General features: G+C 34.7%; 3 protein-coding genes across 3 annotated transcripts; 1 reads left to right on the top strand and 2 right to left on the bottom strand.

Annotated features, from left to right (window-relative positions):
* Positions 1 to 2,646: 2,646 nt before the first annotated feature.
* Positions 2,647 to 12,019, bottom strand: LOC110727910. Its single transcript, XM_021907503.1, has 12 exons — positions 11,679 to 12,019; positions 11,057 to 11,327; positions 9,583 to 9,669; positions 8,432 to 8,521; positions 8,188 to 8,277; positions 6,913 to 7,268; positions 5,487 to 5,698; positions 5,141 to 5,397; positions 4,656 to 4,834; positions 3,700 to 3,803; positions 3,055 to 3,122; positions 2,647 to 2,949 (listed from the first exon to the last, which is right to left on the bottom strand). The coding sequence occupies exons 2-10, from the start codon at positions 11,262 to 11,264 to the stop codon at positions 3,732 to 3,734; spliced, it is 1,551 nt and encodes a 516-aa protein (XP_021763195.1). The 5' UTR covers positions 11,265 to 11,327; positions 11,679 to 12,019; the 3' UTR covers positions 2,647 to 2,949; positions 3,055 to 3,122; positions 3,700 to 3,731.
* A 2,242-nt stretch (positions 12,020 to 14,261) lies between these two features.
* LOC110727635 lies at positions 14,262 to 15,620 on the bottom strand. Its single transcript, XM_021907212.1, has 2 exons — positions 14,838 to 15,620; positions 14,262 to 14,753 (listed from the first exon to the last, which is right to left on the bottom strand). The coding sequence occupies exons 1-2, from the start codon at positions 15,618 to 15,620 to the stop codon at positions 14,262 to 14,264; spliced, it is 1,275 nt and encodes a 424-aa protein (XP_021762904.1).
* Positions 15,621 to 20,694: 5,074 nt separating this feature from the next.
* Positions 20,695 to 23,914, top strand: LOC110727909 (small nuclear ribonucleoprotein Sm D2-like). Its single transcript, XM_021907502.1, has 5 exons — positions 20,695 to 20,826; positions 21,909 to 21,933; positions 22,799 to 22,873; positions 23,078 to 23,182; positions 23,437 to 23,914. Exons 2-5 carry the CDS (start codon positions 21,916 to 21,918, stop codon positions 23,551 to 23,553), a joined length of 315 nt encoding a protein of 104 aa, XP_021763194.1. The 5' UTR covers positions 20,695 to 20,826; positions 21,909 to 21,915; the 3' UTR covers positions 23,554 to 23,914.
* Positions 23,915 to 25,671: the final 1,757 nt, after the last annotated feature.

Here is a 25,671-nt window from a genome sequence, read left to right as displayed (position 1 = left end):
GGATATCAATGTTGAAAAAAAGGTGCACAATATTGAAGATTAGAGATTTAAAGAGCTTTGATGAAAATTGAGAAAATAGCCTTCTAATTTATTAGAAGTATCATTTTGGAAATTGACCAACTTAGAATTCCTTATTAAACATTTTGTAATCAGTCTGACACATTATCAACTACACAAGAAAATGTTGTACATTATGTCCCAATTATCACATAGTATGTTTTATTATTATCAAATTGACTAATTGCCAAATAAGATTTCCCATCCACACTATAATATAAGCTTCAACTATGGACACATGCACTTAAGAACATACAAGTTTACTTGAAAGTTAATTTGCTACATATTTTCAAACCTAAAGTTTTAGCACAATCATCAAAAATTCAAAACATTACCTTTATCACTTTTCTCCACTCTCTTTCTCTACTTAAACTCTATAGATTTTAATCGCTTACAATATTTGCAAAACCCGTCATTATCATACAAATTTTGTAACAGTATAATCACCATTAGTTCTCTCCATTTTGAATTTTTCACCTTCAAATAATAATCTCTAATTAATCATGTTGGAGTAAATTAAAATTGGGAATATTGTTTGGCCACTAGTAATCACGAATTTCAAAATTTCAATCACGTAAGCTTTGCAATAAATTTTACTCCTTTTTATATATCAGTGCTCCGTTACATATGTCATTAAAACTTTTATACTACCTCCGTTTCATATTATTTGCAACAATTTGACATAAAGTAAAGAGAAAAAATGTCTAATCGTTGCAAATAATATGTAACGGAGGTAGTATTATCATCATGCACTCGTGTTCATGATCTAATTACGCATTTACAGGTATACGCTCAAAATTTCTACTTGGATCCTTCTCCATGCCCAAAATTCAGGTCCATTGCTTTTACTACATTAAAAAATTAAAATGCTGGGTTCCTAGGAATTTTCCAAAAACAACATTATGCAAATGAAAGGGACGAAAATGTTTGGGTCTTTCTATATAAAGGTTTCCGTCGCTTTTGTGCTGTGGTAAGTTGAAGCAAAGGAGTCTACGTTTGTTAATTATTGCAAACTTATTGCACACAAAGTAACAGAATAACGCATGAGTTTGGGAACCAACGAAAGTGCTATGATGTTTCGCAACTAATACACGCATTGTAAAGACAAAATTAAGTTTCCAAACTTGATTGTCGTTTTTAGGTTCGAAAAGATTTATATTATTTCCAAATTTCACTGTCTTGAGAGAAGACGTACCTAATTTCCCGTTATGTTTTACATTTTTTAGAAAAACAATCTTGCTAACGAGCGCCCCGAGGCGTTAGATAAGGATAAATTATATTGGTTGAAATGGTATTAAGTTAGGAATTCATGACAAAATTTCGCGTCGTTCGGTGTAATTAATGTTAATTTTACTCTAATATTTGCACTTTAATTCTATTATCTAACGCCCTCGAGGCGCTCATTAGCTTTTGCCTTAGAAAAAAATATATTTACACAAAAACTTTTGTATTCATCCGATGTACAATAATATTACTATACATCGAAGTAACTTTTGTTAAATTAAGGGTAACTTTTATCCATAAAGGTTAAATAACTTTTATTTATATCATGATAACTTATATATACTAGGTAACTTTTATTTATTATAGGGTAACTTTTGAACATTTTAAGGTAACTTTAAAGTGAATATACAATATTTTATTATACATCCGATTTTTTATTTTATATATATATATATATATATATATATATATATATGGTGTTCTAAACCTCGTTGTTTCCTAATGTTTTTAACATTTTTTTTTTTGAAGAAAATGTTTTTAACACTTTAAATGTGAACCAAATTTCTACTTTTGTTCAAAAATGTTTGTTTAAAGTAGTAAAAAATAATTGTGACACTAAAAACTTTGGCGGTTATCTTTTAGGATGACCAATTGACCAGAGTAAAACTCACGCCAATGGAGTCTTAGTCTCATAGACAAAAACCCAAGTCATCCTCAAAAATGTCACATGTCCATCCATTTCCAATGATTTTTAACTACTCTTGTACTTCGCATGTTCTAGACTTGTTTTCTGTAACATGAACCTTTGTAGTTTGCTAGTTGTAACCTGTAAGTTACTTATCTTTATAACTGCTCGAGTTGTGGACATCATATATTGGCGCCGAAGGTATTACAGCATAGTGTATGCAGCAGCCCTGCTTTGGTGCTTGCACTGTTGCATACGAAGTATTTATAGCTGTCAACATTGTCTATGATGAACATGAAAAATATTTGAGTAGAAGAATACGAAGTATTTATAACTATCATCAACATTGAAAAAAATTCAAGTAGAAGATAACAAGCACTTCAATATTGATAGTACATTTAAACATCAATGATCAATATTGAACGGTTAAACCCACTACAGTTACAAATGATCAAGTTTAAACATGTACATCAATGATCAAGTTTAAACGTTAACATGATTCCAAGGGATCGAAGAAGAGATTTTCGATCCATTGCAATGCTTGAACGAATGGACAATGAAAGTAAAAATACTAATCTAAGAACCAAGACCAGAAAATGCCTGAAGCTGAGGAGCAAGATTAATTCACACCATAGGACGAAAATACCAGGAAACCTCGAGGCAAAAATTCAACAATGTTCTCTTCAAACTCAAGCAAGATTCATTTTTTTGTGCAATTACTGTAAACTTTATTCATTCTTTTCAAATATAATTAGGTTTCAGTATATAAGCCATTACAATGAATAACTAAAACTACAGATTCGTCTATATCAAGTATCATATTTAACATAGATACAAGAGTAAAAAATGAAATTAAAAAAAATCTCTAAAATCATTAATAATAACCTATTAACAAATAGCTCCAACATCATGGTAATAATCTCACCCAAAATCGATTTTTCTTGAGTAGAGATCCGTAAAATAAGTGTTGTAGGATATAGCTTCTAAAAAAATCAAAAAGAAAAGAAAAACATCCATTAAAGATCATGAAATATACTGGAGAAATATCAGTATGAAAATACACAGTACAAAGCACATATATAACGAACCTGGGAGGATCAACGTGTGCATAATTCATTAGTTCTCCACAAGATTCAGATCTATCGTATATAATTTTCTGCATTAACCATAACAGAATCACAAATAATCATGAAGTAACCTAAACATATACATTTTTTTCTCCAGAAATTAGTGTTATACTGCACATAGGTCAATGAGCGAAGTGCAACATAAAGGAGAAAAGGCAAGAAGTGTTTCAATATCCAATGAATAAGAGCAAAATCCAGAAAAAAATGAAGTTGGTAAACATTAGAAATTCAGTAACATTGCTGGCCACTTCGCCAGCCTAAAATTATGAAGAAAAAAAATCATTTCAAGAGGGGCCTAATGGGGTATTGGGGTATATTTCTTGTTTCTGGATGATAGTCAAACACCAGTTTTGATTCTCGATACCCCAAGTTACAAGTTAATTTCATATACAATTTCAAAGACTGGACATAACACTTGCTAGTCTTGTCATATATGCACTAACCCAAGTTACAAGTTAATTTCATATACAATTTCAAAGACTGGACATAACACTTGCTAGTCTTGTCATACAAAGAAAGGCATTACAGACTCACCCCCCCCCCCCTCCGATTTCTCTTTTTTATTACACCAAAAATATGAAGAATGATATTCTGAAATATACATACCATGACAAAAAAAATGCATGACCAAGCATCAATCAAGGCAGATTTGGAGGAGATGGAACTTCCCTATGGCGAAATAATTTTACCAATGCTCTACGCTCACAATCCTTAAAAAAATTCCAAAAACAAAAACAAGGTTAGAAATCTTCTGCATTTTTAAATCCACATGATTGGTAAGACTAAACAGCACAAGTCAAAAAGAATCTTGCAATAAAAGTTGTTTAACAGGATCAAAATGCATCACCACCAAAAGAAAGATACAACATATTACTACAAAAAAATACTACGGAAATCTGTCATCTATTCATATGATGTTGTGAGAAACAACCAAATGAAGCTGGCAAATACAATCCCATAACTAATAAGTCAATTTAGGGAAAATATAACAAGCTAATACCAAAGAGAAAGAAGAGAGAGAGGAGGAAGGACTGCCGAAAAGTTCATTACTAAGAGATTTGTTGGAGTCAAACCATCACAAGAGTGGATAATTGCTTTGATCAAGTTCATTGATCATGAGGTTTCCTGATTAGGAGAGAAAGGTAACAATACAGTCACTGGCAAGCAAAAGGGAGGCAGTAGCAACATTAGCAAGAATATTTTGGGATGCAGATCATGTCAAGTAAAGAGAAAGTTCATTGTTGATACTATCAAGAGTAAAATTGGCAGTTTGGCATAACCACCAATACAGCGATGAAATACAGGATAACACTGTTAGGCTAACAGCTTCCAGCTGATGATGGAATATATGAGGCCTAACTGAAAGACCAGAGAGGCGGAGAGGTGGATAGACAGAAATTGACAGACTGGCATCAAAGAAGACTTATCATGAACTTCCATACTCCGTTCCATTCAGTTACAGCCTAAGAAAATCAACATAAAATTTTTCATCACAGTAGAGTGACAAAGTATTATGCAAGCATGCTGAAAGAATGCTACCTGATTTAATAATAACAACTGACCTTGAACATATTAAGAAAAAATGGTTTATCAGGATTCGATTGCTTCAATTTCAAAAAGGTATATGCAAAACTAAGTTGATCACGGGAAGTGAAACGATCAACTTCATTAAACCAGAGGCACGAGAAGAGATTTGACATAGGTGTGTGGGCTCTGATAATTAAAGAACCTTCAGGCACATCTGCACAGATGGTAAGGATAGTTGTTAAATTTAATGAATTCAGTAGTGGATTAAGAGAAAAATATATATATACGAAAATAAAAAGGAAAAAAAGGGTTGAAAGAAATTGTTGCAACAGAGACAAAAATAAAAAAAAAATAAAAAAAAATATTAAAAAAAAATGGGATTGATGTATGGATAGGAAAAAGTTACTTGAAATAGGAATATGAAGTCTATTTTGTTACATCCGATAAAAGGAAATGTGAAAATATTAAGGGACAAAGGAAGTAAAGCATTAATGTACTAAATAAAGATATTAGCACCCACAACTTGGAAGAGGAATATGTGGATCAGATGAATTAAACTTGGTTAGCCCATCAGACTGGTAAAACTGAAACTGCTCATCAATGGCAGTGTGATTATACTTGTTAAGACGCTTATTTTGGAGCACCTCCTCCCAAACACATTGGCGATCATAATGTTTTGAGATGGCATACTCTGATTTTGTTCGCCATAGGAAGTACTCCAGGATCAACAAAGGATCAGCATTAAGCCGCATCTTGCTATCAAGCCAAATAGAATACCTACACAGCACCAAAAAAATTTATTACCAGACTCTAATGATGAAATGACATAAACTAGTCAATTTAACAACTGAAATGAGGTAACCTACCTAGAAGATGGGAATAGACGATGTGCTAGGAGCTTTGGCACCTTACCAGTTCTCCGCATGTCTTCATATGGCAAATTTCTAACTACTACTATTCTCCATAAACCTATGAATCCTCTGTCGTCAGGAACATTTCCTTCTGATAACAGTTTCTGTAGTGTTTCCTCATCCAAGAACATAACAAAACAGACATGTGTCTTTGAAAATTCACTGATCTGTAACAAACATATTTCCACATGTTACCTCTACAGCATCAATTTAACAAATCATACTATTTTTAAGAGAGCCTAATAAAAACCCACAGTACATGGAAGATATCCTCTATTACTCCAGTACGCATGCATAGCTAAGAAGCTTAACACATCACCATGGTTGTCACGGTCCAAGTGTTTTGACATCAGATCATGTGGCACACTCTTGCCTATCTGTCAGCAAGGGTGCAAGACTGCAAACTCTATCCAGAAAAGTGTACACATAGCAACACAAGCAGGTGTCGAGAAAATCAAGTTGCAATACTTTACTGAGTTGGAATGCTTTAAAATGAATGGCAGCACAATAATTTATGAGCTAACAACGCACCACAAGTATTAAAATAAGGAAACATGGGGTAAGAACTTGTAATTCTCATTCATTAATCATCACCTCCTAGTGAGCTTTATTTTGGAACTAAAAAAATTTCCATGGATTGAATATAATAATTTCCTCTAAAACATAGAATTCTTACAGAAAAGTCCTAAAAAGCATCTAACATTGAAAGGAGGGTTGGATTCTAACACTTTTGCTACACTTCTACATAATAAGTGTGCCTATAAATCTATAATCTCCTATGAAGTCTGTTTACAATATAAATGCAGGCTAAGCAATCCAGAATTCTAAATTAGCCTACAGGCTATAGCTAATTAACTGCAATTAATGACTAAAAAAAGTATTCAAAACTTGTCCGTCTTAATCCAGCTTCTTCTCCTATAATAGGAACTTTATCACTATGTTGTTCTGAAATTCCAAACCAAATGCTTGACTTCTATAAAAATTCAAGGGATATGACTCACTTCCAGGGTTTCATAAAAGGACAATATGAGATTTATGACTTCCCTTACCCTTTGAAAGTGCTTAACTGCTTGATCCATTTAATATTATTTTCCTTTCCCAACTTTCCCTTATTGAATTTTTCCTCAAAGTGGGCTTTCCTAATTGCCCTCCATTTCTTCCCCCTGCCGTCCCCAAAGGCTTTACATATCCTCATTCTTGGTAACATACGAATGAGGAAATGCATAACCTTAGGGGGAGGTAGGGGGGGAACAGCCTGACTATAAAAGAAAAGAAAAACGGAGTAGCCAATAGTACAAGAAAGAGCCTCACTAGTAACAAAATACAGCCAGGAGGGAAATAACATATGATAGCACAAGAAATTCTGAAATTAATAACTCACCAATTTACTTGTTGGTCGTCTTAGAAAATCAGAACTCCCAAAAATGCAAGATGACACAACAACAACACATGACTTCATAAACTTCTGGTCCTTCTCATCCAAATCAAATCCAGTACTTCCCATACCATTAGGCCCCTTTACAAAACCACAGTGCAGAGATTGATTTATCGCAATAAATGACCTTTCCCGTGCTTCCAGGGTCTGATGACCAGCAAATCTGAGTTTGTACGGGCTCGCCAATAAAGATTCCTCTTCTTTTTCAACATAGTCCACTTCAAAATGTGTGATGTTTAGATAGTCCTTGGGCTCCAGAATGTACTCAACAGACTTTGCCAATTCAATGTCACAAGGATAATCTGGAAGTTTTTGGCAAATTGAGAAAAGGCAAATTGAGAAATAGGCAAAGATAATCTGATCCATTATATATGATGTCCAAAGTTCTTGACAACTCTATGGGACAACCCTCTTTTTTTTACCCATCGTAGAACATAGGCTTACCGTTTATTTGGGATTAATTGACGCAGATATGTCAATCATATATTGAAATTTTGAGTTAAATTGTGAAAAGTTAAGACTAAATTTTCTCCTTAAAGAGTGACTTCTTAAACACCAAATCGTTAGAAAATCTTAGCATATTCATCGCTCATCCTAGAGGGACAACATACTCCACACATTTTTCAAAAACCTTAAGCCGGAGACAGATAGAGTTACATAAAAAAAGAAATAATTAACGTACAGCTCAACCAGGTTAGTCATCCAAAAGGGCATTACTACATCTCCCAAGTCCCAACAAAAAAAGTTGAAAAAAAAGACAACAGCACACATAAATCCTGGCTGACATACATGCTTACCCTGGATGAACCATCCCATCATACAAATTTATATAATGTACAACTTCCATCCAGTTTTAGTGCCATCTCTGTCAATCTATTTCAATTTCTAAGCAAAATTTAAAGGACTAATAGAAAGGGAAGACCAGAAAATCAAACACATGGGCTAACTGCTAACATGAAAACCAATATAATTAATGGTGACAAGGTGGGACACTGGAAAGTATGAGCGAAAGCATTTTCAGCAACATAAATAAACAAGACAATTAATGAGCCCATGAAGATATATTAGTTAAGTACTCCCTTTGCTTAAGCTAGGCTGACATACTAATCAGTCTCAAAATCTAGCTCAATCTATGTTCAGTTGTTCAATTAAACATTTATAAATGAGCCTGTCTTGAACCTTTACACAACAAATCAATAAAGAAACACAAAATAAACTTACGCTTAGGAGATCTTCTTTTAGGAGGTATATTGCTCTCAATGCCTCTTTTTGGCACATTGAAGACAGATGATATGACATCTTCCTTCCTACCTACATATAAAATACCTCATGAAGATTATATAACATTAACTACAAAACCTTCCAGAGGACATACAAAGTGCTTCCTGGGTAAATAAATTAACTATCTATACATAAGAATTTTTTTCCATCCTCTAGCAATTAATCAATAGAGAAAATCACTTACTTGTTGGAGAACTTGTTCTTTGGTTAATATAACCCTCAAGGCCTCTTTTTGGCACACTGAATAAAGACGAAGTGCCATTTTCCTTCTCACCTACAAATTATATACCATCATTATGATCTTTTAACATACCTACAAAACTTTAAAGACGACTTACAAAGTGCTCAAGAATACAACGGAAATCCGAAGATTCCTAACTACCTATGCATAAGAATTTCTTATTCTGCCCATAAGCCATCAAGATTAAAGCAAGGATATAGATTGAGCAAAGGGCAATAAAGAAACAAGTGGCAAGGATATTGGTTGATCACAGAAATACTAATGGGCGTAATGGCTAGCATTTAAAGATTCAAATCATTCAATGCTTCAACACCGTTAGATTAGAGAGATGAATATGCAAAGGGAATCAGAGCATTTAATGACTACACATCATATTATTAACTTTAAGATCACTTGATAAAAGAAATGTTTACTTCCTACCATGGATACCTCCATTTATGATATGTTAGTTAACGAAAAATCAAATAGAAATTGGCATCTCAATAACAGATTGCAAATTACAATGCTCTTATCAGATTCTTTCCCCCTGTCATCTCCTTATATACAACTATTGACATCCTCCAAGAAGAGCATTTCTTTGACTCTTATCTACAAAATATCTGCTGAATACTCACAACCAGAACCTCATTGATCCATAAAATACAAAATTAGAAGTAAATCAAACCGATTCAGGCAAAAAAGTGGACCGCATTCATACTAAGCTTAGAAATACATTAATCAAGCCAACTTCAAAAGAACAAACAACTAGATCAAAAGAAGTGAACTGTCTATCAACTAGATCAAAAGAATTGAACTGTCTTACAAACATAAAAATATAAGATTTAACTGTCTAAAAAACATATACATGTATATACATATCTACTATGTCGTGCCGGAAATAAATAACTTCTTATACTTAGATGACTTCATGCTTAAAAATGACGCATTATATGGACCAGAAACACAAATTCTCACCATGAAAGTGCACTTAAACTACAAAACCTTGCAAAGGACATACAAATTGCTTCTTAGAATACAATTAATGTATTAATCATCTATGCATAAGAATGCTTATTCCATCCTCTAACAACAAATCAAAAGATAAAAACACTTACGTGTTGCAGAACTCGATTGGGTAACATAACCCTCAAGGCCTCTTTTTGGCACACTGAATAAAGACGACATGCCATATTCCTTCTCACCTACAAATCATATACCATCATTAAGATATCTTAATGTTACCTACATAAGTTTTAAGATGATTTACAAAGTGCTCAAGAATACAATGGAAATCCTAACTAACTATGCATTAGAATTTCTTATTCTGCCCATAAACCATCAAGCTTGAAGCAAGGGTATAGATTGAGCAAATTGCAATTAAGAAACAAGCGGCAAGGATATAAATTGATCACACACATACTAATGGCTAGCATTAAAAGACTTCAACACCATTAGGTTAGAAAGATGAATATGCAAAGGAGATCAAAGCATTAAATGACTTTAAATCATTTTTATTACTTTTAAGATCATTAAAAAAAAAATGTTTACCTCCTACCATGGATGCCTCAATTTATGGTACATTGGTCTTTTAAAAATAATATAGAAATTGACATCTCACTAACAGATAGATAATTACAATGCTCTTATCCAATTCATTCCCCGGGTCATCTCCTCATATGGTACTATTGACAAACTCCAAGGAGAGCATTCCTTTGACTTATCTACTATATGCCAGCTGAATACTCACAACCAGAACCTAATTGATCCATATAACACGAAATTGGACGGGGCAAATCAAAACCGGTTCAGACAAAAAGTGGAACTCATCAGGAAAAAAAAAAGGGAAAGAAAGAAAGAATTCATTCAGACCAACAAGAAGGGGAAAGGTGGAACTGCGGAACCAAACCAAAAAAAAAAATGAGTAGGACTTGACAACAAAATATTTCACTCCAGTCCAGCATTCCAGCAATCCAGCGCCCAATAATTTCTTTTTTGTTTTGTCTTCTCCCTCTATTCTTACCTTTTGGTTCACTATAAACCAGATTGGATAATTTATGCCATCTATGATTCCACTATTTTTTACATTCTTATAAATTCCAATGGAAGAAAGACGGATAGACCTTATAGAACTACAGAAGGTAAGAGCTAGGACAATTGGGTGGGTAGGTGGGTAAGGAAGAACATTTATGCCTTAAGTTTTAAAATAAAGAATTCGATGTGTTTGTGTACAGCGAAATAAGAAACTGGAATCCATTTTTCTGAAGAATATGACAGTACTGTTATCTACCTAGTTCATATATGATCTAATTTCCATTCCGAGCCAAAGTTTACAAACACTTAACTCTTTAACCCCCCCCCCCCCACACACACACACACACACTTTCCACTATTCTTCCATACTAAGCTAAGAAATACATAAATCAAGCCAAATTCAGAAGTACAAACAACCAAATCAAAGGAATTAAACTATTAACATGTATATACATATTTACGATGTCATGCCGGATGCTAATAAATTCTTATACTTAAATGACTTTATTTAAAAAAATATACATATGCATGATATAGATCAGGAACACAAATCCTCACCATGAAAGTGCACTTTAACACTGAAAAATGACATGTACATGAAGAACACAGCTCCAATAAACAACAACCAAACCGAGAGCCTTTGTCGACTAATCGAACCGAACTTCCTAGGCCTACGAGCAACTCGAAGAGGGACACCATCACCTTTTTCATTAGACTTGGAACCCACACTAACAATAACATCTCCTCTTTGGTGTATACTTGCCATTTTACCCTATAAGAATGCATTCTCACAGTGCACATTCATCTTGACATAAAACCACCCTCATATCTGCAATATATCATTGCAAATGTGGCTAAAATCAAAAACCAAGAAATCCCCATTACACTAACTGACTAACCTATGATTTATGCTATCAATTCTAGCTCAATGAAATTACCACCTTCATAAATGCAGGAAACAATCACTACCCATAAATAATTTTGAGAATTTAATCTATAATTGAGCGTAATTGGATTAATAATTGAACAAAATCATCAAATAGTACTACCCAATTCCAATTAGAGAAAAGGGAATAATAAAAGATTGAACAAAATCATCAAATAGTACTACCCATTAATCAAATTGCATTAATCTGTAAATTCTGATGGAAGTAGGATATCAATCAAGAAGAAAATATACCTGTAGTGGAAGATCTGGGAAAGTGGGGATAAAAGGAGGATGAAAGCGGGCACTTTTTCAAGTTCGAGGGAACAGAAGAGTCGGTGATGTTGGAACTTGGAAATCGAGTGTAGATACCAAAAAACTTGAACGATTTCCCACTGCTTGGAGAAAACTCAAGTTTGTTTTCGAAATAAAAAAGAGGAAATTCAAGTTTTGTCTCCTACATGGGATAAACTTCACCCAAGGTTTAGTCGGTCACGAGACTGACTGCAACATTTGGCGTTGGATTATTATCGATAAAATACCTATATGTACAAATTGAATTACTCCCTCCGTTACGATTTACTCGCAACAAATACCATTTATGGGTGTTACACATTACTCGCAACAAAAAAAAATTCCTTATATAGTAAGTTTTTGTGGGCAAAAAGACAGATTTACCCTTACCTTTTTTTTAAGAATGTTTAAGTGTGTGTTTAACACATTCCTTAACTTTGTAATCTAATTTACTGATTTCTAATCTACACTAACAATTCCCACCAAAATTAACTCCTCCTCTTCTTAAATCATCAACAACTTTTCTAATTCCAACCACCCAATTCAATGTTCTTCATTCAATTCTCCTCGATGATGCAGCCGAGTCTTTTCTTCTTCTGGAGAATTCTCCGGATTGTGTTCATAAACCCTAGATCTATTTTTCACGCACATTCGCTCTCTCCTCTATCTTCTCTGTTCTCTCTCTTCCCTTTCTACTGTGAAACCCTAGGAAAATTTGCTCTTCAATTTCTGGAAAATGAGTTCCAATAAAAGAGAACTGAAGTCCCTTAAATCTGATGAGAAGGACGATGTGAGCACTCTTTACGCTGCTAGACGTGGAGATGGAGTGATGAGGGTTGTGCGAAGGTGCACTCCGATATTTGCGAGGTACAGGAGTGGAAAAATTGGGGCAAAGCTTGATTATCACTCCAGCAAAGACGAGGATGATGCTGTGGTTGTAGATCCACCCACAAAGGTGGTTGCTGAGGTGATAATTGTTCCAGATCTGCCTGAATCCGGTGCTGTTGCTGTTCCAAAGCCACTCGGGGAGAAGGAGTCCCCAAAAAAAGGTGACCTGGAGAAGGAGGAGAGTCCGGCAAGGGAAGAAGGCGACGCTACCTCTCCTAGGGGACAGAAACGCTCCAGATCTGTCTTCAAGGAAGACTACAGCGACTGGGATCCAGAGTACTTGGCGTATATTAGGGATAAATACCCTAATGACTTCCCCCCAGATCTTTGAACAGCAGCGTAACTATGACTAAACCCTATTTCCTTTAATTTCTGTTTAATTTGGTGATGTTGTTGCCTGTTTGCTATGATTTCCTGATTCTTTGATCTGTTGCTATAATATCTGTTGGTTGTTTGATCTGAGTCCCTGATGTAGGCTGAGTATGTGGGTCTGTGTTTGTGTTTCATTGTTGTTGTTCATTGATTTGCTATTGATTATGATGATTAAGTGGATGGGGATGTTGTACTGTATGGATGATGAGCATGATTTTGGTGGTGTTGCTTCTGAAGAATACTCATGTTGTTCAAAGGTTGTGTGTCTGTGTTTGTGTTTCATTGTTGTTGTTCATTGATTTGCTATTGAATATGATGATTAATAAGTGAATGGGGATGTTGTACTGTATGGATGATGAGCATGGTTTTGGTGGTGTTGCTTCTGGAGAATACTCATGTTTTTCAAAGGTTGTGTGTCTGGCTTGTGGTTTGAGACAGTTGAATTTGAGTCCCATTGTAATAATGTGTGTGTGACTGAACCTATGGTGAATTGGAACCCATTGATGTGTGTGTGGCTTATGCACTGACTCATTTCAGATTGAGTCTCATTAGGTTGATGTTTGAATGAGGCACTAAGTCCCTGATGTTGCTTGTATGCATGAGTAATTGAGTCCCCCTCCTGTGATGTGCCTCATTGTCCTTTGTTCATCCAAATGATGAAGGGACTCACATGATTGTACCCCCTAATAAGGGATGCTCCAACTATTTCATTATGACCTTGTTGTTGAGGTGCCTTGTTAGTTTGGGGTATATGTAGAAATACACACCCATATGATGGATTTTTGTCATACTTTAGAGGTGCCTTTTGAATGGTTTCATTTCATTTCTCAAAAAGTTTTGATCTTTACAAATGTAGTAGCCCTATACACTTGTATGTCATGACTGCCTAACTAAACTACCTAAGTTACTTCACAAAATACACCTAACCATTATTAAAACAAACAAAAAACAAGTTTTACTATTAATGGTTATGTGTGGCAGTCCATGAACTTGCAAAGCATCTTGCTGTCAGTCTTCAATCTTCAAAAAATTGTCTCTTGCATCTTCATCCTCAAAAAGTTGTATGTCTGCATCATTCTTAATCAGCATCTACTTCCATATCTTCTGTCTCTGGTTGAGGCCCTATAGTAGGAACAAAAAGGGTGTTGAGGTAGTTCACAGTGTCAGAAATGAGTTCCCTGCTTACCTTTAGTATGTCTCCCAAAGTCCCTTCCCTTGCCTGTCTTGCCTTTGACATGTGTGGTGGGTTAAAGTTATTACCTCCTTGCTTCTCAAGCACTTTTATCATGCATGATTGGAGAGTAATCCATGTGTATCTGTTGAGGTAGGATCAAAAACCTCAAATGCCTCTGCCACCTTCTCAATAAGTTCATCCAAGTTTTTAGGGAAGGACTGATATTGGATAGATTGTATCACCTTAAATAAACCAAGGTCTAACACATTCAAATCAGGCAATTGGGCAGGCTGGAAAACAAATTGAATGTTGAAACCATTAGCTTTTGTTGCTGCCACAAATTCTTCATCATTAGGCACTTGATGTGGCCTTGCATTGTCCCACTGTATTACAATGTTCTTGCTTAGTTGTTGTGGCCATTCAGCATGAATAGTAGGAATGATTTTGTTTAAAATCATCTCTCTAATAGCATCTCTGTTGACACTTTGAATTGCTTTGGTTTCCATAGTCCCTGCCTCTCTGTTCTTGCTCTTTTTCTTTGCCATTTGTTTCTTGACAAAAGGGAAAAGCCCATACTTACCTGAGTGCAGTAGAGTCCCATCCTGTACATACAGTGGCTTCCCTATCATCCCCATAAACATTGCCTTCAACTTGAACCTTTTTTATTGTTGTGCTCTGTATGGTACCTCTTCATTAGGTGTTAGATAAAAGGTCCTTGTCTCTGGGTTTAGATAGAACCACTTCTCATCAATATGGATGTAATGTTGCAAACCACTAAATGATGGGTCTCCCTCTGTTGGAACAGGTTCTATATGCTGCAGCACCCATTTTAGCCTTGCTATTTTATGATTGTCAGATAATGCTGGGTGATTGGTTGTTGTGACATCCCTTAGTCTTCCCTTTTTCTTTAACCTGTGTATGAGTACATGATTTACATTCAGAGCTGCACCATAACTTCTGTTTATGGTTCTCTTATACAGAGGCACAGACATAAGCCATTCATCTGAGTATTCTTTTGGCCTTTTCCCTGTTGTTCCTAATTTTTTGCTCCTGACATCTACAACATCCCCCTGTTGAATGTGTTTTTTAATTTCTTGGAACCACCTTATTGTTGTTGATCTGTGAACACCATGTTTTCTTGCCAATGCTGAAAGAACTCCTCTAGGAAGTGAGTCCCCTTCCATATTCAGCATGATATCATCAACTATACTCCTCTTTTCATGGATGTTTAACTCTCTGTTATGCCTACCATGGTTTGGTCCCTGTTGTTGGTCATTTGTTTCTGCCTCTGTCTCTGAGTCCTCTGACTCTGCTGATTCTGTTTGTTGCTGATTTGATGACTCACTTGAGTCTGACAGTGAAGTAGTGTTGTTTGCTTCTTCTTGCATGTTTGTTTGATGCAGCTCATCTGTGTTCTTCTCCATAAGCAGTTGATTGATGTTAAAAAATTCATCAAACTCCTCTTCCATGAGTCCCTTTTTTTCAGATGAAGAGGTAGGTGATGAAGTGGAGGTGTCTTGCTTTTTTTTGGGAGCTTTCAATGGAGCCTGATTCTGTACAAAGCTAATGCTGCAACTAACACAGCAATTAGGAATTAGGCCTAATTTCAGTTTAGGTTGGTTTTTGTGTAATTTGCAAACAATGGCACCTTTGATTATGGTCTGTAATTAAACAATGGATGTTGATTTCCCTCCCCCCCCCCCACCCTTAGAATATTGAACAATGGTGATGTATGAAACAGGTTTGGTCTTTTTATAAGGCCTTTTGGTTTGAAAAATGGGTGAAGTGGGAAAAATTTAAATGTTGTTTGAATTGATTTCAAATTTTGGTGAAATGTTTGGAGGGAAAAAAGAAGGAGGCAAAAAAATTGCCTCCCAAAAACTGTCAGCAACGAAAGAAAGGAGGAAAGAGAGAGAAAAAGAAAAAAAAAGTCACATGGGTCACCAACTTCTTTGGGACCACCTCTTTTCCCTCCCATTTTATTTCCCCTAATTACAAACCCCTCCACTCTAATCTCTCCCCTTAAAAGTTTTGCCTAGGAGTCTGCAATTGATCCCTTTGTTGTGAGTAAATCGTAACGGAGGGAGTATAATATTATTCAAAAAATTATCTTATAAATTTATTTTTAATATCATAATATTTTTTTTGGAGCGAAGGAAGTAGTTCAAAGCGTAAAACATCTATTTTTAATATATACTAATCGGTTAAAATTATATACTGAGTCATCTCGGATTGAGTCACTTCAGGTTATGAGTCAAGAAATGTTCAACTATTGCCCAAAGTTTTAAGTTCAGGTCAATCCAACGTGTTTTGAACATTTAGTTTATTTTTTGCTAATTTTATTTTTTTTATTTTTTTAATATATTAAGGCCCTGTTTGATTCACCTTAATTTTGCTAAACTGGAATTATTTTTACTGAACTGAATTTTTTTTTACTGAACTGAACTTAATTTTACTGAACTGAAATTATTTTTACTGAACTTAATTATTTTTACTGAACTTAAATTATTTTAACTGATTTTCTATTATAATTCTTCTTTAAGAAAACTGAATTTTACTGAACTGAACTTATTTTTACTGAACTGATCTTATTTTTACTGAACTGAAATTAATTTTACTGAACTGAATTTATTTTTACTGAACTAAAATTATTTTTACTTAATATTATTTTTTAAGGTGAAGAGAACAGGACCTTAATCGAACATTTTTACCAACGTTATTATTAATCATTACATGTCTACTAGATGACAAATCGTGAAAAAAGCATAGATTATAAATTTATCTTAAAATTCAATAAACAACTCGGGCATCGCACGGGGCACAAAACTAGTAAATTTATAAATTTGTTTAAATTAATCAAGAAAGGTTAATTTTTTTTAACGGAAAATAATAATATCATTAAATAATAGTCATACGACATCTACAGTAATAAAGATCTAAACCACAAATCCAGAGAAAATATCATAACTTTTACAATCAAAACCAAAACTAATTTGCACAACTAGGCCTACCATACCTCCATTTCCTGTGATTTAGTGAGTCAAGTTTAGAGCGGACTAAAAAGTCATATTAGTGATCTGGATTTTGCGTAAACAAAGTTCATGATCAGCGTATGTGTCATCGACCATCTTACCAACCAAATACCCCCTCCCCAGTAAAGTGGTCAAAATTAAGCAAGTTCGCCCGTCGTGCTCCTATAGAATTTGAGCCAAAAATTTGAAAACAATATACATGTATGACTCGTGACCCATTCACATGTCTTCCGTGCCCATACGAGGTTGTGGTGGGTTGTGTCACTTTAGGCTTTTACGACATGCTTAATCAACCCTTTTATCGGCCACCATGCCCTCATGTCAATCATCTACGGAATATGAATCTATAACTTACTTCGTATTCTTCATGACTCTACCTATGGCCTACCGCCTACGTAGTCAAGACCACGATCGACTTTTATCGAATATATTATTAAAAGTCGTAAAATAATATTTATGATTCGTAGATACTCTAAATAGAATTTAACAGTTTAAAAGTGTAATCATGTTTTGAAAAAAAAAACAAACTAGTTTTTGGCTCGGGTGATGTCACAGGTCACTATATGTGTAAATATACATTAAATTAGTTACATTTAATAATTATTCCAAAAAAATGAACATTTAATGATATAGAAATGACCATTTATAATGATGAAAATGAATGCTCTACATAATAGGTAATTCAAAACTGAAAAAACAACTAAGATATGTCATTAACAAGGAAGTGGGGGTGCAAACAACAAATCTGCCTACTTCATGGTAGAATTTGTTATATACACCCGGGTTAGTTTTTGTTCTTCATTTGATAATAAAATGAAGAAAATTTTGACATTTGCTACCAGCGAAAGAACCTTGGTTCACATTCCTACCAGTTTAATTTTATTTTATCTTACTTCCACCCAAATCCCAAAAATTTAGATATCACTACATGTTGCCTTATGTTGTTACTATTTCTGTTAGTGGGTCCTAACCACCGTCCAGCCACCTCAGTGCCACCTTCTAGCCACCACTCCATCTTCAACCACCCTTATTGCCACCGTCCAACCTTCATTTCCCATCAACGTCGGCGCCCAAACGATCCTCCGGTGCCTACGACCCCACCCCTCCCTTTCCCCAATCAACATTGCCCCGAAACCACCCTAAACAGTAAAAATGAAACACTAAAACCCCACCTCGACACCACCCACTCCCCCTTCTCCCCATCAGACATGACCCCTTTCCCCCAACCGGAAACGACCCAATTCCCTTCCCTTAACCTGAATCGACCTTACCCCACCCAAAAACTGGCACCAATACCCTATTATTCCCCGAAACCACATTAAACAGGTTTTAGGGTTTTGTTTTCACCCGTTTAGGGTGGTTTCGGGCAGCGTAGACTTTGGGAAATGGTGGAGCGAGGTGGGCTTTGCCGACTTTAGGTGAGCGTTTCGGCGTCGGCACGGGGAGGGGGAAGGTGGCTGACGAGGAGGGGGAGGTGGTTGAGATTTTTTTAAAAAAAAAATTCAAAATAAATTAAATTATTATTTAATGAAATAATGGGCCTCACTTAACAAAATATTAACAAGTTCTATTAAATAAGTGGTAGTAATAACCATAACTTTGGGATTTGGGTGGTAGTAAGATAAAATAAAAATTAAACTGGTAGCAAATATGAACAAATAAGGTTCTTTCGCTGGTAGCAAATGTCAAAATTTTCTTAAAATGAAAAACAATTATCAAAAGGAAAATTTGCCAAGAGTAACACGAACTTTTAGCGGTCTTTCAAAAATAAAACAACCTTTAAATTATCTCGAAATAACACGACTTGTGACACATATCTTCAAAAAATCGATAACTTGTATTGGAGGTTACATTCGACACATGTCTTGTTGTAATTTGTTAAGATTTTTAATTTTATCGATAACTAAATTTTTTTAAAATAAAACAAAAAGCCAAACATCACCCTCCCCATGAATCCTTCCCTTTACCTCCAACTCCACCACGAACTCTTTGGAAACCACCTTAACCCAACCAGCCACATCGAAACAACCCCTCTCCCCACCCTCAGAACCTAGAGGTGATAAAAAATCGGGTCGGGTCGGGTCTTAACACAATTTATCGTGCCCAAACCCATAAAAAAGTAGCGGGTTTGTCGGGCCAAAACGGGCTTTTCGGGCTTTTTTGGGTCGGGTTCGGGCTTTTTAACTAAAAATGCATTTTTATGCTTGCCCAAACCCGCCCTATTTTCGGGCCGGATCGGACCGTGCAAATGTTGATCACCTCTATCGAAACTGCCTTCCCTCCCACCCCCATACTCGAAACAAACCCATAAATCCCACCCCTTACCTTTGGAATCGCCGCGAAACCACAACCCTCCCTCCTTACCGCCATGAAACCACTGCTCCACCTCGAAATCCAATTGAAACTAGGGCTAGCAATCCATGACCCGACCCGATAACCCGAACGAACCCGACCCGAAGTTAATGAGAGAAACCCGAACCCGACCCGATCCGAACCCGAATAACCCGAATTCGACCCGATTTGACCAAAAAATTTCATATTTCGTAATAATATTAAGTTTTACATTATTTTTTATTGTTTCTAAGCATAACCCGAAATTGTCCCGAAATCTGACCCGAACCCGACCCACTGACCCGAATTGCCACCCCTAATTGAAACTTTAACCTATCGGAAAAGATAAAGATCGCGTGAAGGAGAGGGGAGTGCTAGCATCTAGAATGTGGTAGGGTAGGGGGACGAAATTAGGGACGGGGTAGGAAGTGGGGGTGGAATCGGGGACGGGGACGGGGATTGGTAAGGGGGCTGGGAACGGGGAAGAGAATGGGTACGTGACAAAGAAGCTGGGGAGAAGCCTGACGCCGGCGGGGAGTGGGGGATTGGGCAGTGGAGTATGAGGGGTGGTAGGGTCGGGTGGGGCTGAGTAAGTGGTTTTTTCTTTTTTTTTTTAATTTTTTTTTTAACATTTTAAGTTTTCATTTTTTTTTAAAAAAAGAAAATTGTAAACCAAAAAAAAAAAAAACCAATGACACTTTGACACGTATTACATGTAACCTATTAAACAGGTTATTAACAGGTCATGTTTCATTTACGGAAGTTATATGTCAAAGGTCGTATTATTTTTGGAAACCCAAAGCCTTATTACTTTGGCGGAACTCGATATTACTTAATAAAAAGACATCGCTACCGTTCTTTCAAAAAAAAAAAAAAAGGTGTACGACACCGGAGTATAATGGAAAACTTTTGTATACACCCGATTTTCAGTAATTTACTGAACATCAGGTACACTTTTGTTAGATTTAGCGTCATTTTTGTCAAATTTAGTGTCACTTTTGTCAAATTTATCAATGAAGCATAAATAACTTTTATATATGTCAGGGTAACTTTTGTGCGTTTTAGTGTAACTTTTGCACATTTTATTGTTACTTTATACCGGATGTTCTTACTGAATATCCGTTTAATTTAAAAGTTTGTCCAATTTGTAATCGTATCAAGACTCGGCCCATTTGTTTATTGGACGGATCTGACATTCTGACCCATATAATATTGGGCAGGTTAGGGTTTTCTCTCTCTTTCTCTCAGTTCTCCATTGAAGCGCACTTCGACATCGCACTTGACGTTCTCCATTACACATTACTTGTTCGAGGTAAGTTGTTGGTTTCTTTTAGTAATTATCATATCAATTTCTTAATCTAGGGTTTAATTTAATGTTCAAGTCTAGGGTTCGAAAAACTCAACTAAATACTACGAGTATGATTATAACCAGCGATTGTGTTGCTAGAAATTTGTTAATTGAATCACATATCCCTAAAATTATGAGCTTTATTTGATAATTTAATCAAATTTGATTGCTAATGTATTGCACAATCCTTAAATGTTAGGAATTAGATGATAAAATTTTGAATTCAAGTTGAGCTTTAGGGCAAATTTAGGTAAAGCGTCACAACTCGAAGTTTAAATTCAAGTATAATGAGCAAAGTTTGCTCGATTAGTATTCCTAGTTGTTTTGCTCGAAGTTTGATTGCCTAATAGTTTTTCAGGTTGTAATTTTTAAATTTAGACACTTAAACTTAATTAACCTCATAAAATTCTTTGATTGAATTCTTTGATTTGTTGTTAACTGAGGCCTAAATTGTATTTTGTATGAGAATTCCTTCTATATTTGCATAAATAACAACTGTTTCTATGTGCTAGCTCAATTGACACAAATGGGTTTTGTTGTAAGGTTGATGGTAAAAGTTGTCATCAGCACTAGGCTGTCACTGATATTAGATTGACGAGTCGCGCTATTTGTGAGCAATGAACTTGAATAATGTTCTAAAGTGATAGAATATAACTAATATAAAGCTATACAATTATTATAGATAAGGCTAGAGTCCTTTTAGTTACACGACGAATAAAGATAGTATGTGCAAAAATGTATAGTGTGTTTGTTAAGGTCTATCCTTCATCAAATCAATCTTTGTTACCAGTGGATTATGTCTTCAGTTGCGTTTTCTGTGATCTGCGGAAGGCTTCCTGTATATTGTCATGTCTCCATCATAGGTGTTTGTATACGTAGTAATAGACTGAGTAACATGGTGTAGGTGACATGATGGTTAGGGTAATTGGTATTGTCGTAGCTTGTGAGCCAAGGTGTACTATGTATTTCGTATTGTTTATATCTATGCAGTACTTCCTAATGTATCCTGTTTTACTAATACTTTTTTTTTTTAATTTCATTTTCAGTCTAACAATGGAGGAAGATGTTCCAGTAAGTTCTAAATACTTCTGCATATATTAATTCCTAAGTGCTCTGTGACTAGTAATTAATTGTTCCATGTTATTCTTTCAATTATCTAACATGGTTGTTTCAAAAAAAAAAAAATCTAACATGGTTATTTTTTTCATTCTCTTTCCAAATTGTGCAAGTGGTTTTGGTCGTTTTGGGTTAATTTAGTTTTGAAATAAATTCTAAGCTGATAAGATAATATGATTTCAGGTCTAATATGAAATGAAAAGATAGATGTAGGTCCAATAACTCCATATAATGATAAGCTTAACTGTTCAAGGCTTTTAAGGTCAAATTAGAAACTTTTAGGCCTTATGAGTTGATAAGATTAATATCATTCCAGTAAAGAGAGTGTTACCTAATAGCTCAAGGAATACGTTGTGTGTGTGTGTGTGTGTGTGTGTGTTTGTTTTGAGATGCATCGCTACAGTGGAATTTCGTTGTATAAACTCCTGAAAGCTTCTTGGAATACAAAATTTCCAAAATAATAATAGGGGGATATAAACTGTATGTTAGATGGACTGCAAGAGGAATTCGCGGAGTAGATAAATAAATGTTGGTTCAAGTTGGAAATGAAATGTATATAACTGTAAATTTGTTGACTCAGTATCAATATTGTTGTGACTTAGAAGAAGCTTTGCATGTAGTTTTAGATAATGTGCTCACTCTTCTGTGCTAAGGTGTTATAATAAGGTGCACCTGGAATATATTGGACTTTATTATAATGGCTTCTGCACGGACTATGCTTTAGATGGCCTGTCTAATTCGTCTTCTGTTAAGTGTGTTACCTGATTATGTTACTTCTACACTCAAGCTAATGAATGTATTGTTTGATAACTTTTGCTAGGGAAAGAATGAGGAAGAGGAGTTTAATACTGGTCCACTATCTGTACTTATGATGAGTGTCAAGAATAACACGCAGGTACTAGATAACTACTTTATTCACATTTTCTCTTTTAAGTTGAATTTGTCATTATTATGATTTCCACAATATATTGATATACACTCCCTTTTCTATTTGCTTTCATATTCCAAAATATTACTTAATAAGAGGAGCATGTTTTCACATCCCTACATATCACAGTATGCTCTGTTGGTATTTAAATCTTCTGATTTACCACTTCAGGTCCTTATCAATTGCCGAAACAACAGAAAATTGTTTGGACGTGTGAGAGCTTTTGATCGTCACTGCAATATGGTTCTTGAAAATGTCAGGGAGATGTGGACTGAGGTTTGTCTTAACTATCTACACTCCACTTCCCCCTTTGCCCCATGATTAAAAAACACTTAGTATTAAGTCCTGAGAACAGAACCTGCGAATGTTATCTCCCTACATTATAATATCATATAACTGTTTATGCAGTTTTACCCAGTAATACTACAGGACTGTCAAATTTATTTATTGAAGTTAGGGAGCAAAGTTATTTATCTCATGGCTTTTCACTTGCTGTGACATTAATGTAATTTCTTGTTGGCATGTTGCAGACCCCGAAGACTGGAAAAGGGAAGAAAAAGGCACAGCCAGTGAACAAGGACAGGTTCATTAGCAAGATGTTCCTTCGAGGAGACTCAGTAATCATTGTCTTAAGGAATCCAAAGTAATTTCAGTCACCTGATTCGCGTGAGTGGCTGATTCTGCAGATGGCCCCTTTTATGCCAATGTAATCCGAGAGTAGTATTAGATTAGTGGAAGTGTGGAACTTATGTTGGACAGAAATATGTTCTGAATAGATGTAGCCTTTATTCTCGTGAGATTGGTCGCTGGATAATGCCATAATGGTGTCAACTTTGCCGGGATTACATTGAAGTATGGCCAATTAGTATGTCTGAGTTGCTTTAGTTAGACTCAAGGATAGAAATCTGATTGTCTCCCGAATTATCTTTGCTTTGGTCACATATATGTTATGTCACTTTATCTTGATTTGCAGTATTGGATTCACAGTTAACTGTTAATAATTTGAAATGTAGAAATTGTGTGAAATATCCAAGTAATTTTACTGATTGTTAACCTATTATTATGTTTTAGCCATCGACAAAAATGTTTTAAGTTTTCCATGTCCTAAATTTTTCAGGTAATCTAGGTCAAAATTAAAACAGGGACAGTCAGTTAAAAACAGTAAAGGTGATTTTACTACACAGTACACACCATAGTTCTTTCAGCCCCATTGCCCTTGTCCACGAGCCATATCTTCTCTTCCCATAATAGTGAAGTAGGTAATTTTGCCTCAGACTCCTGAACCTGTGGAGGATGAAGATGATATCCTGATTTTGATCCAAAAAGCTACAAAAAAAAAACTTAAAAACTTTAGATGACCAAGGACAAGGTGGTCATTACATTTTTTTTTTTATCAATTTCTCTCTCTTCCACCTCATTTATGCCCAATTCCAATATCCACTTATGTCCATGCCCTCCCATTGGTTGCCCTCTAATTTTGTGGTTATTAATTTTATCTTTTCTACTTTTACTCTACCCCACCATAACTATATGAATTAAATAATCTAATATATATAAATAAAGTAGATAATCTAATATAGTACTTCCGTTATAGGTTATGTGCAACGATTAGACATTTTACCTCTCTACTTTATGTCAAATTGTTGCACATACTCCCTTCTTTTTTTTAAATGCATCAATTTCCTTTTAAGGGTATGTTTTTTTAAATGCACCACTTCCCTATTTGGTAACTTTATACTATATTTTATCATTTCTCTCTCTTACTTTAAACTGCACTAAATTATTTTATCATTTCTCACTCTTTCATGGTCCCCACTTTATATAATAAAAATATTTACACTCCTCACACTCTTTCTCTTTCATGGTTCCCATCTAACTTTTACTATAGTAAATTATTCACCCACTCACAATATTATATTATCCTCCTAAAACTCCGCGCATCACCAAGTGATGCAAATAAAAAAAAAAGGATGGAGTAACTTGTAACGGAGGTATATAAATAAAGTAGGTATTTTTGGAGAATATTCAGAGCGCCACGTAAGAAATACAATTATTTTGACATACAAGAAAAAAGAATTGTATTTTATTTTTGAATAAAAAAATTATACCACAACCTAGATAAAAGTAACGAATTAGATTTGATAAATCTAAAATTTTAATGTCACGTAGATTAAAATCCACGAACAAAATTATTTTATAAATTAATGGTTAAAAAATTAAAAAATATATATAGAAAAAATAGAAATTTATTAAATCATTACGAATATGACAAGTCCAAACAAAATATATGAAAAGATAAATCTCAAAAAAGATTAATTAATTAATGAAAATCATATTTGAAATAATATTATATTTAAATGATAAACGAGTACAATAAAATTTTATACCTACTATTATAATATAAATTTTGATAGTAATTATAATAAGAAATAAATAAAAATTATTTCTTAATTATAACTAAATTAAAATTTATGTTACCTACCCTTATAAATTGACTCATTATAAGACACCAACAAAATTTTGTATCAATACAAAACCAACTAAAGCGAATTTTGTGTTAGTAATTTTGTGTCCATGACTGGGTATTTTAAAAATTATGCTAATATCTTAGCTTAATTTTTAAAATTTGTGTTTAAAAGTATATTTTTAATTATTGCTTACATTGGGTTTATTTGGGATATATGTTTATGTTTTGTTTACTTATTGCTTACCTTGTGTTTATTTGGGATATATGTTTATGTTTTGCTTAATTTTCTTTTTTTTGT

Source organism: Chenopodium quinoa, unplaced genomic scaffold, assembly GCF_001683475.1.
Source record: "Chenopodium quinoa cultivar QQ74 unplaced genomic scaffold, ASM168347v1, whole genome shotgun sequence".
Taxonomy (NCBI): Eukaryota; Viridiplantae; Streptophyta; class Magnoliopsida; order Caryophyllales; family Amaranthaceae; genus Chenopodium; species Chenopodium quinoa.
Note: the sequence above shows the minus strand (reverse complement) of the source record. Positions and strands in the feature narration are given on the sequence as shown.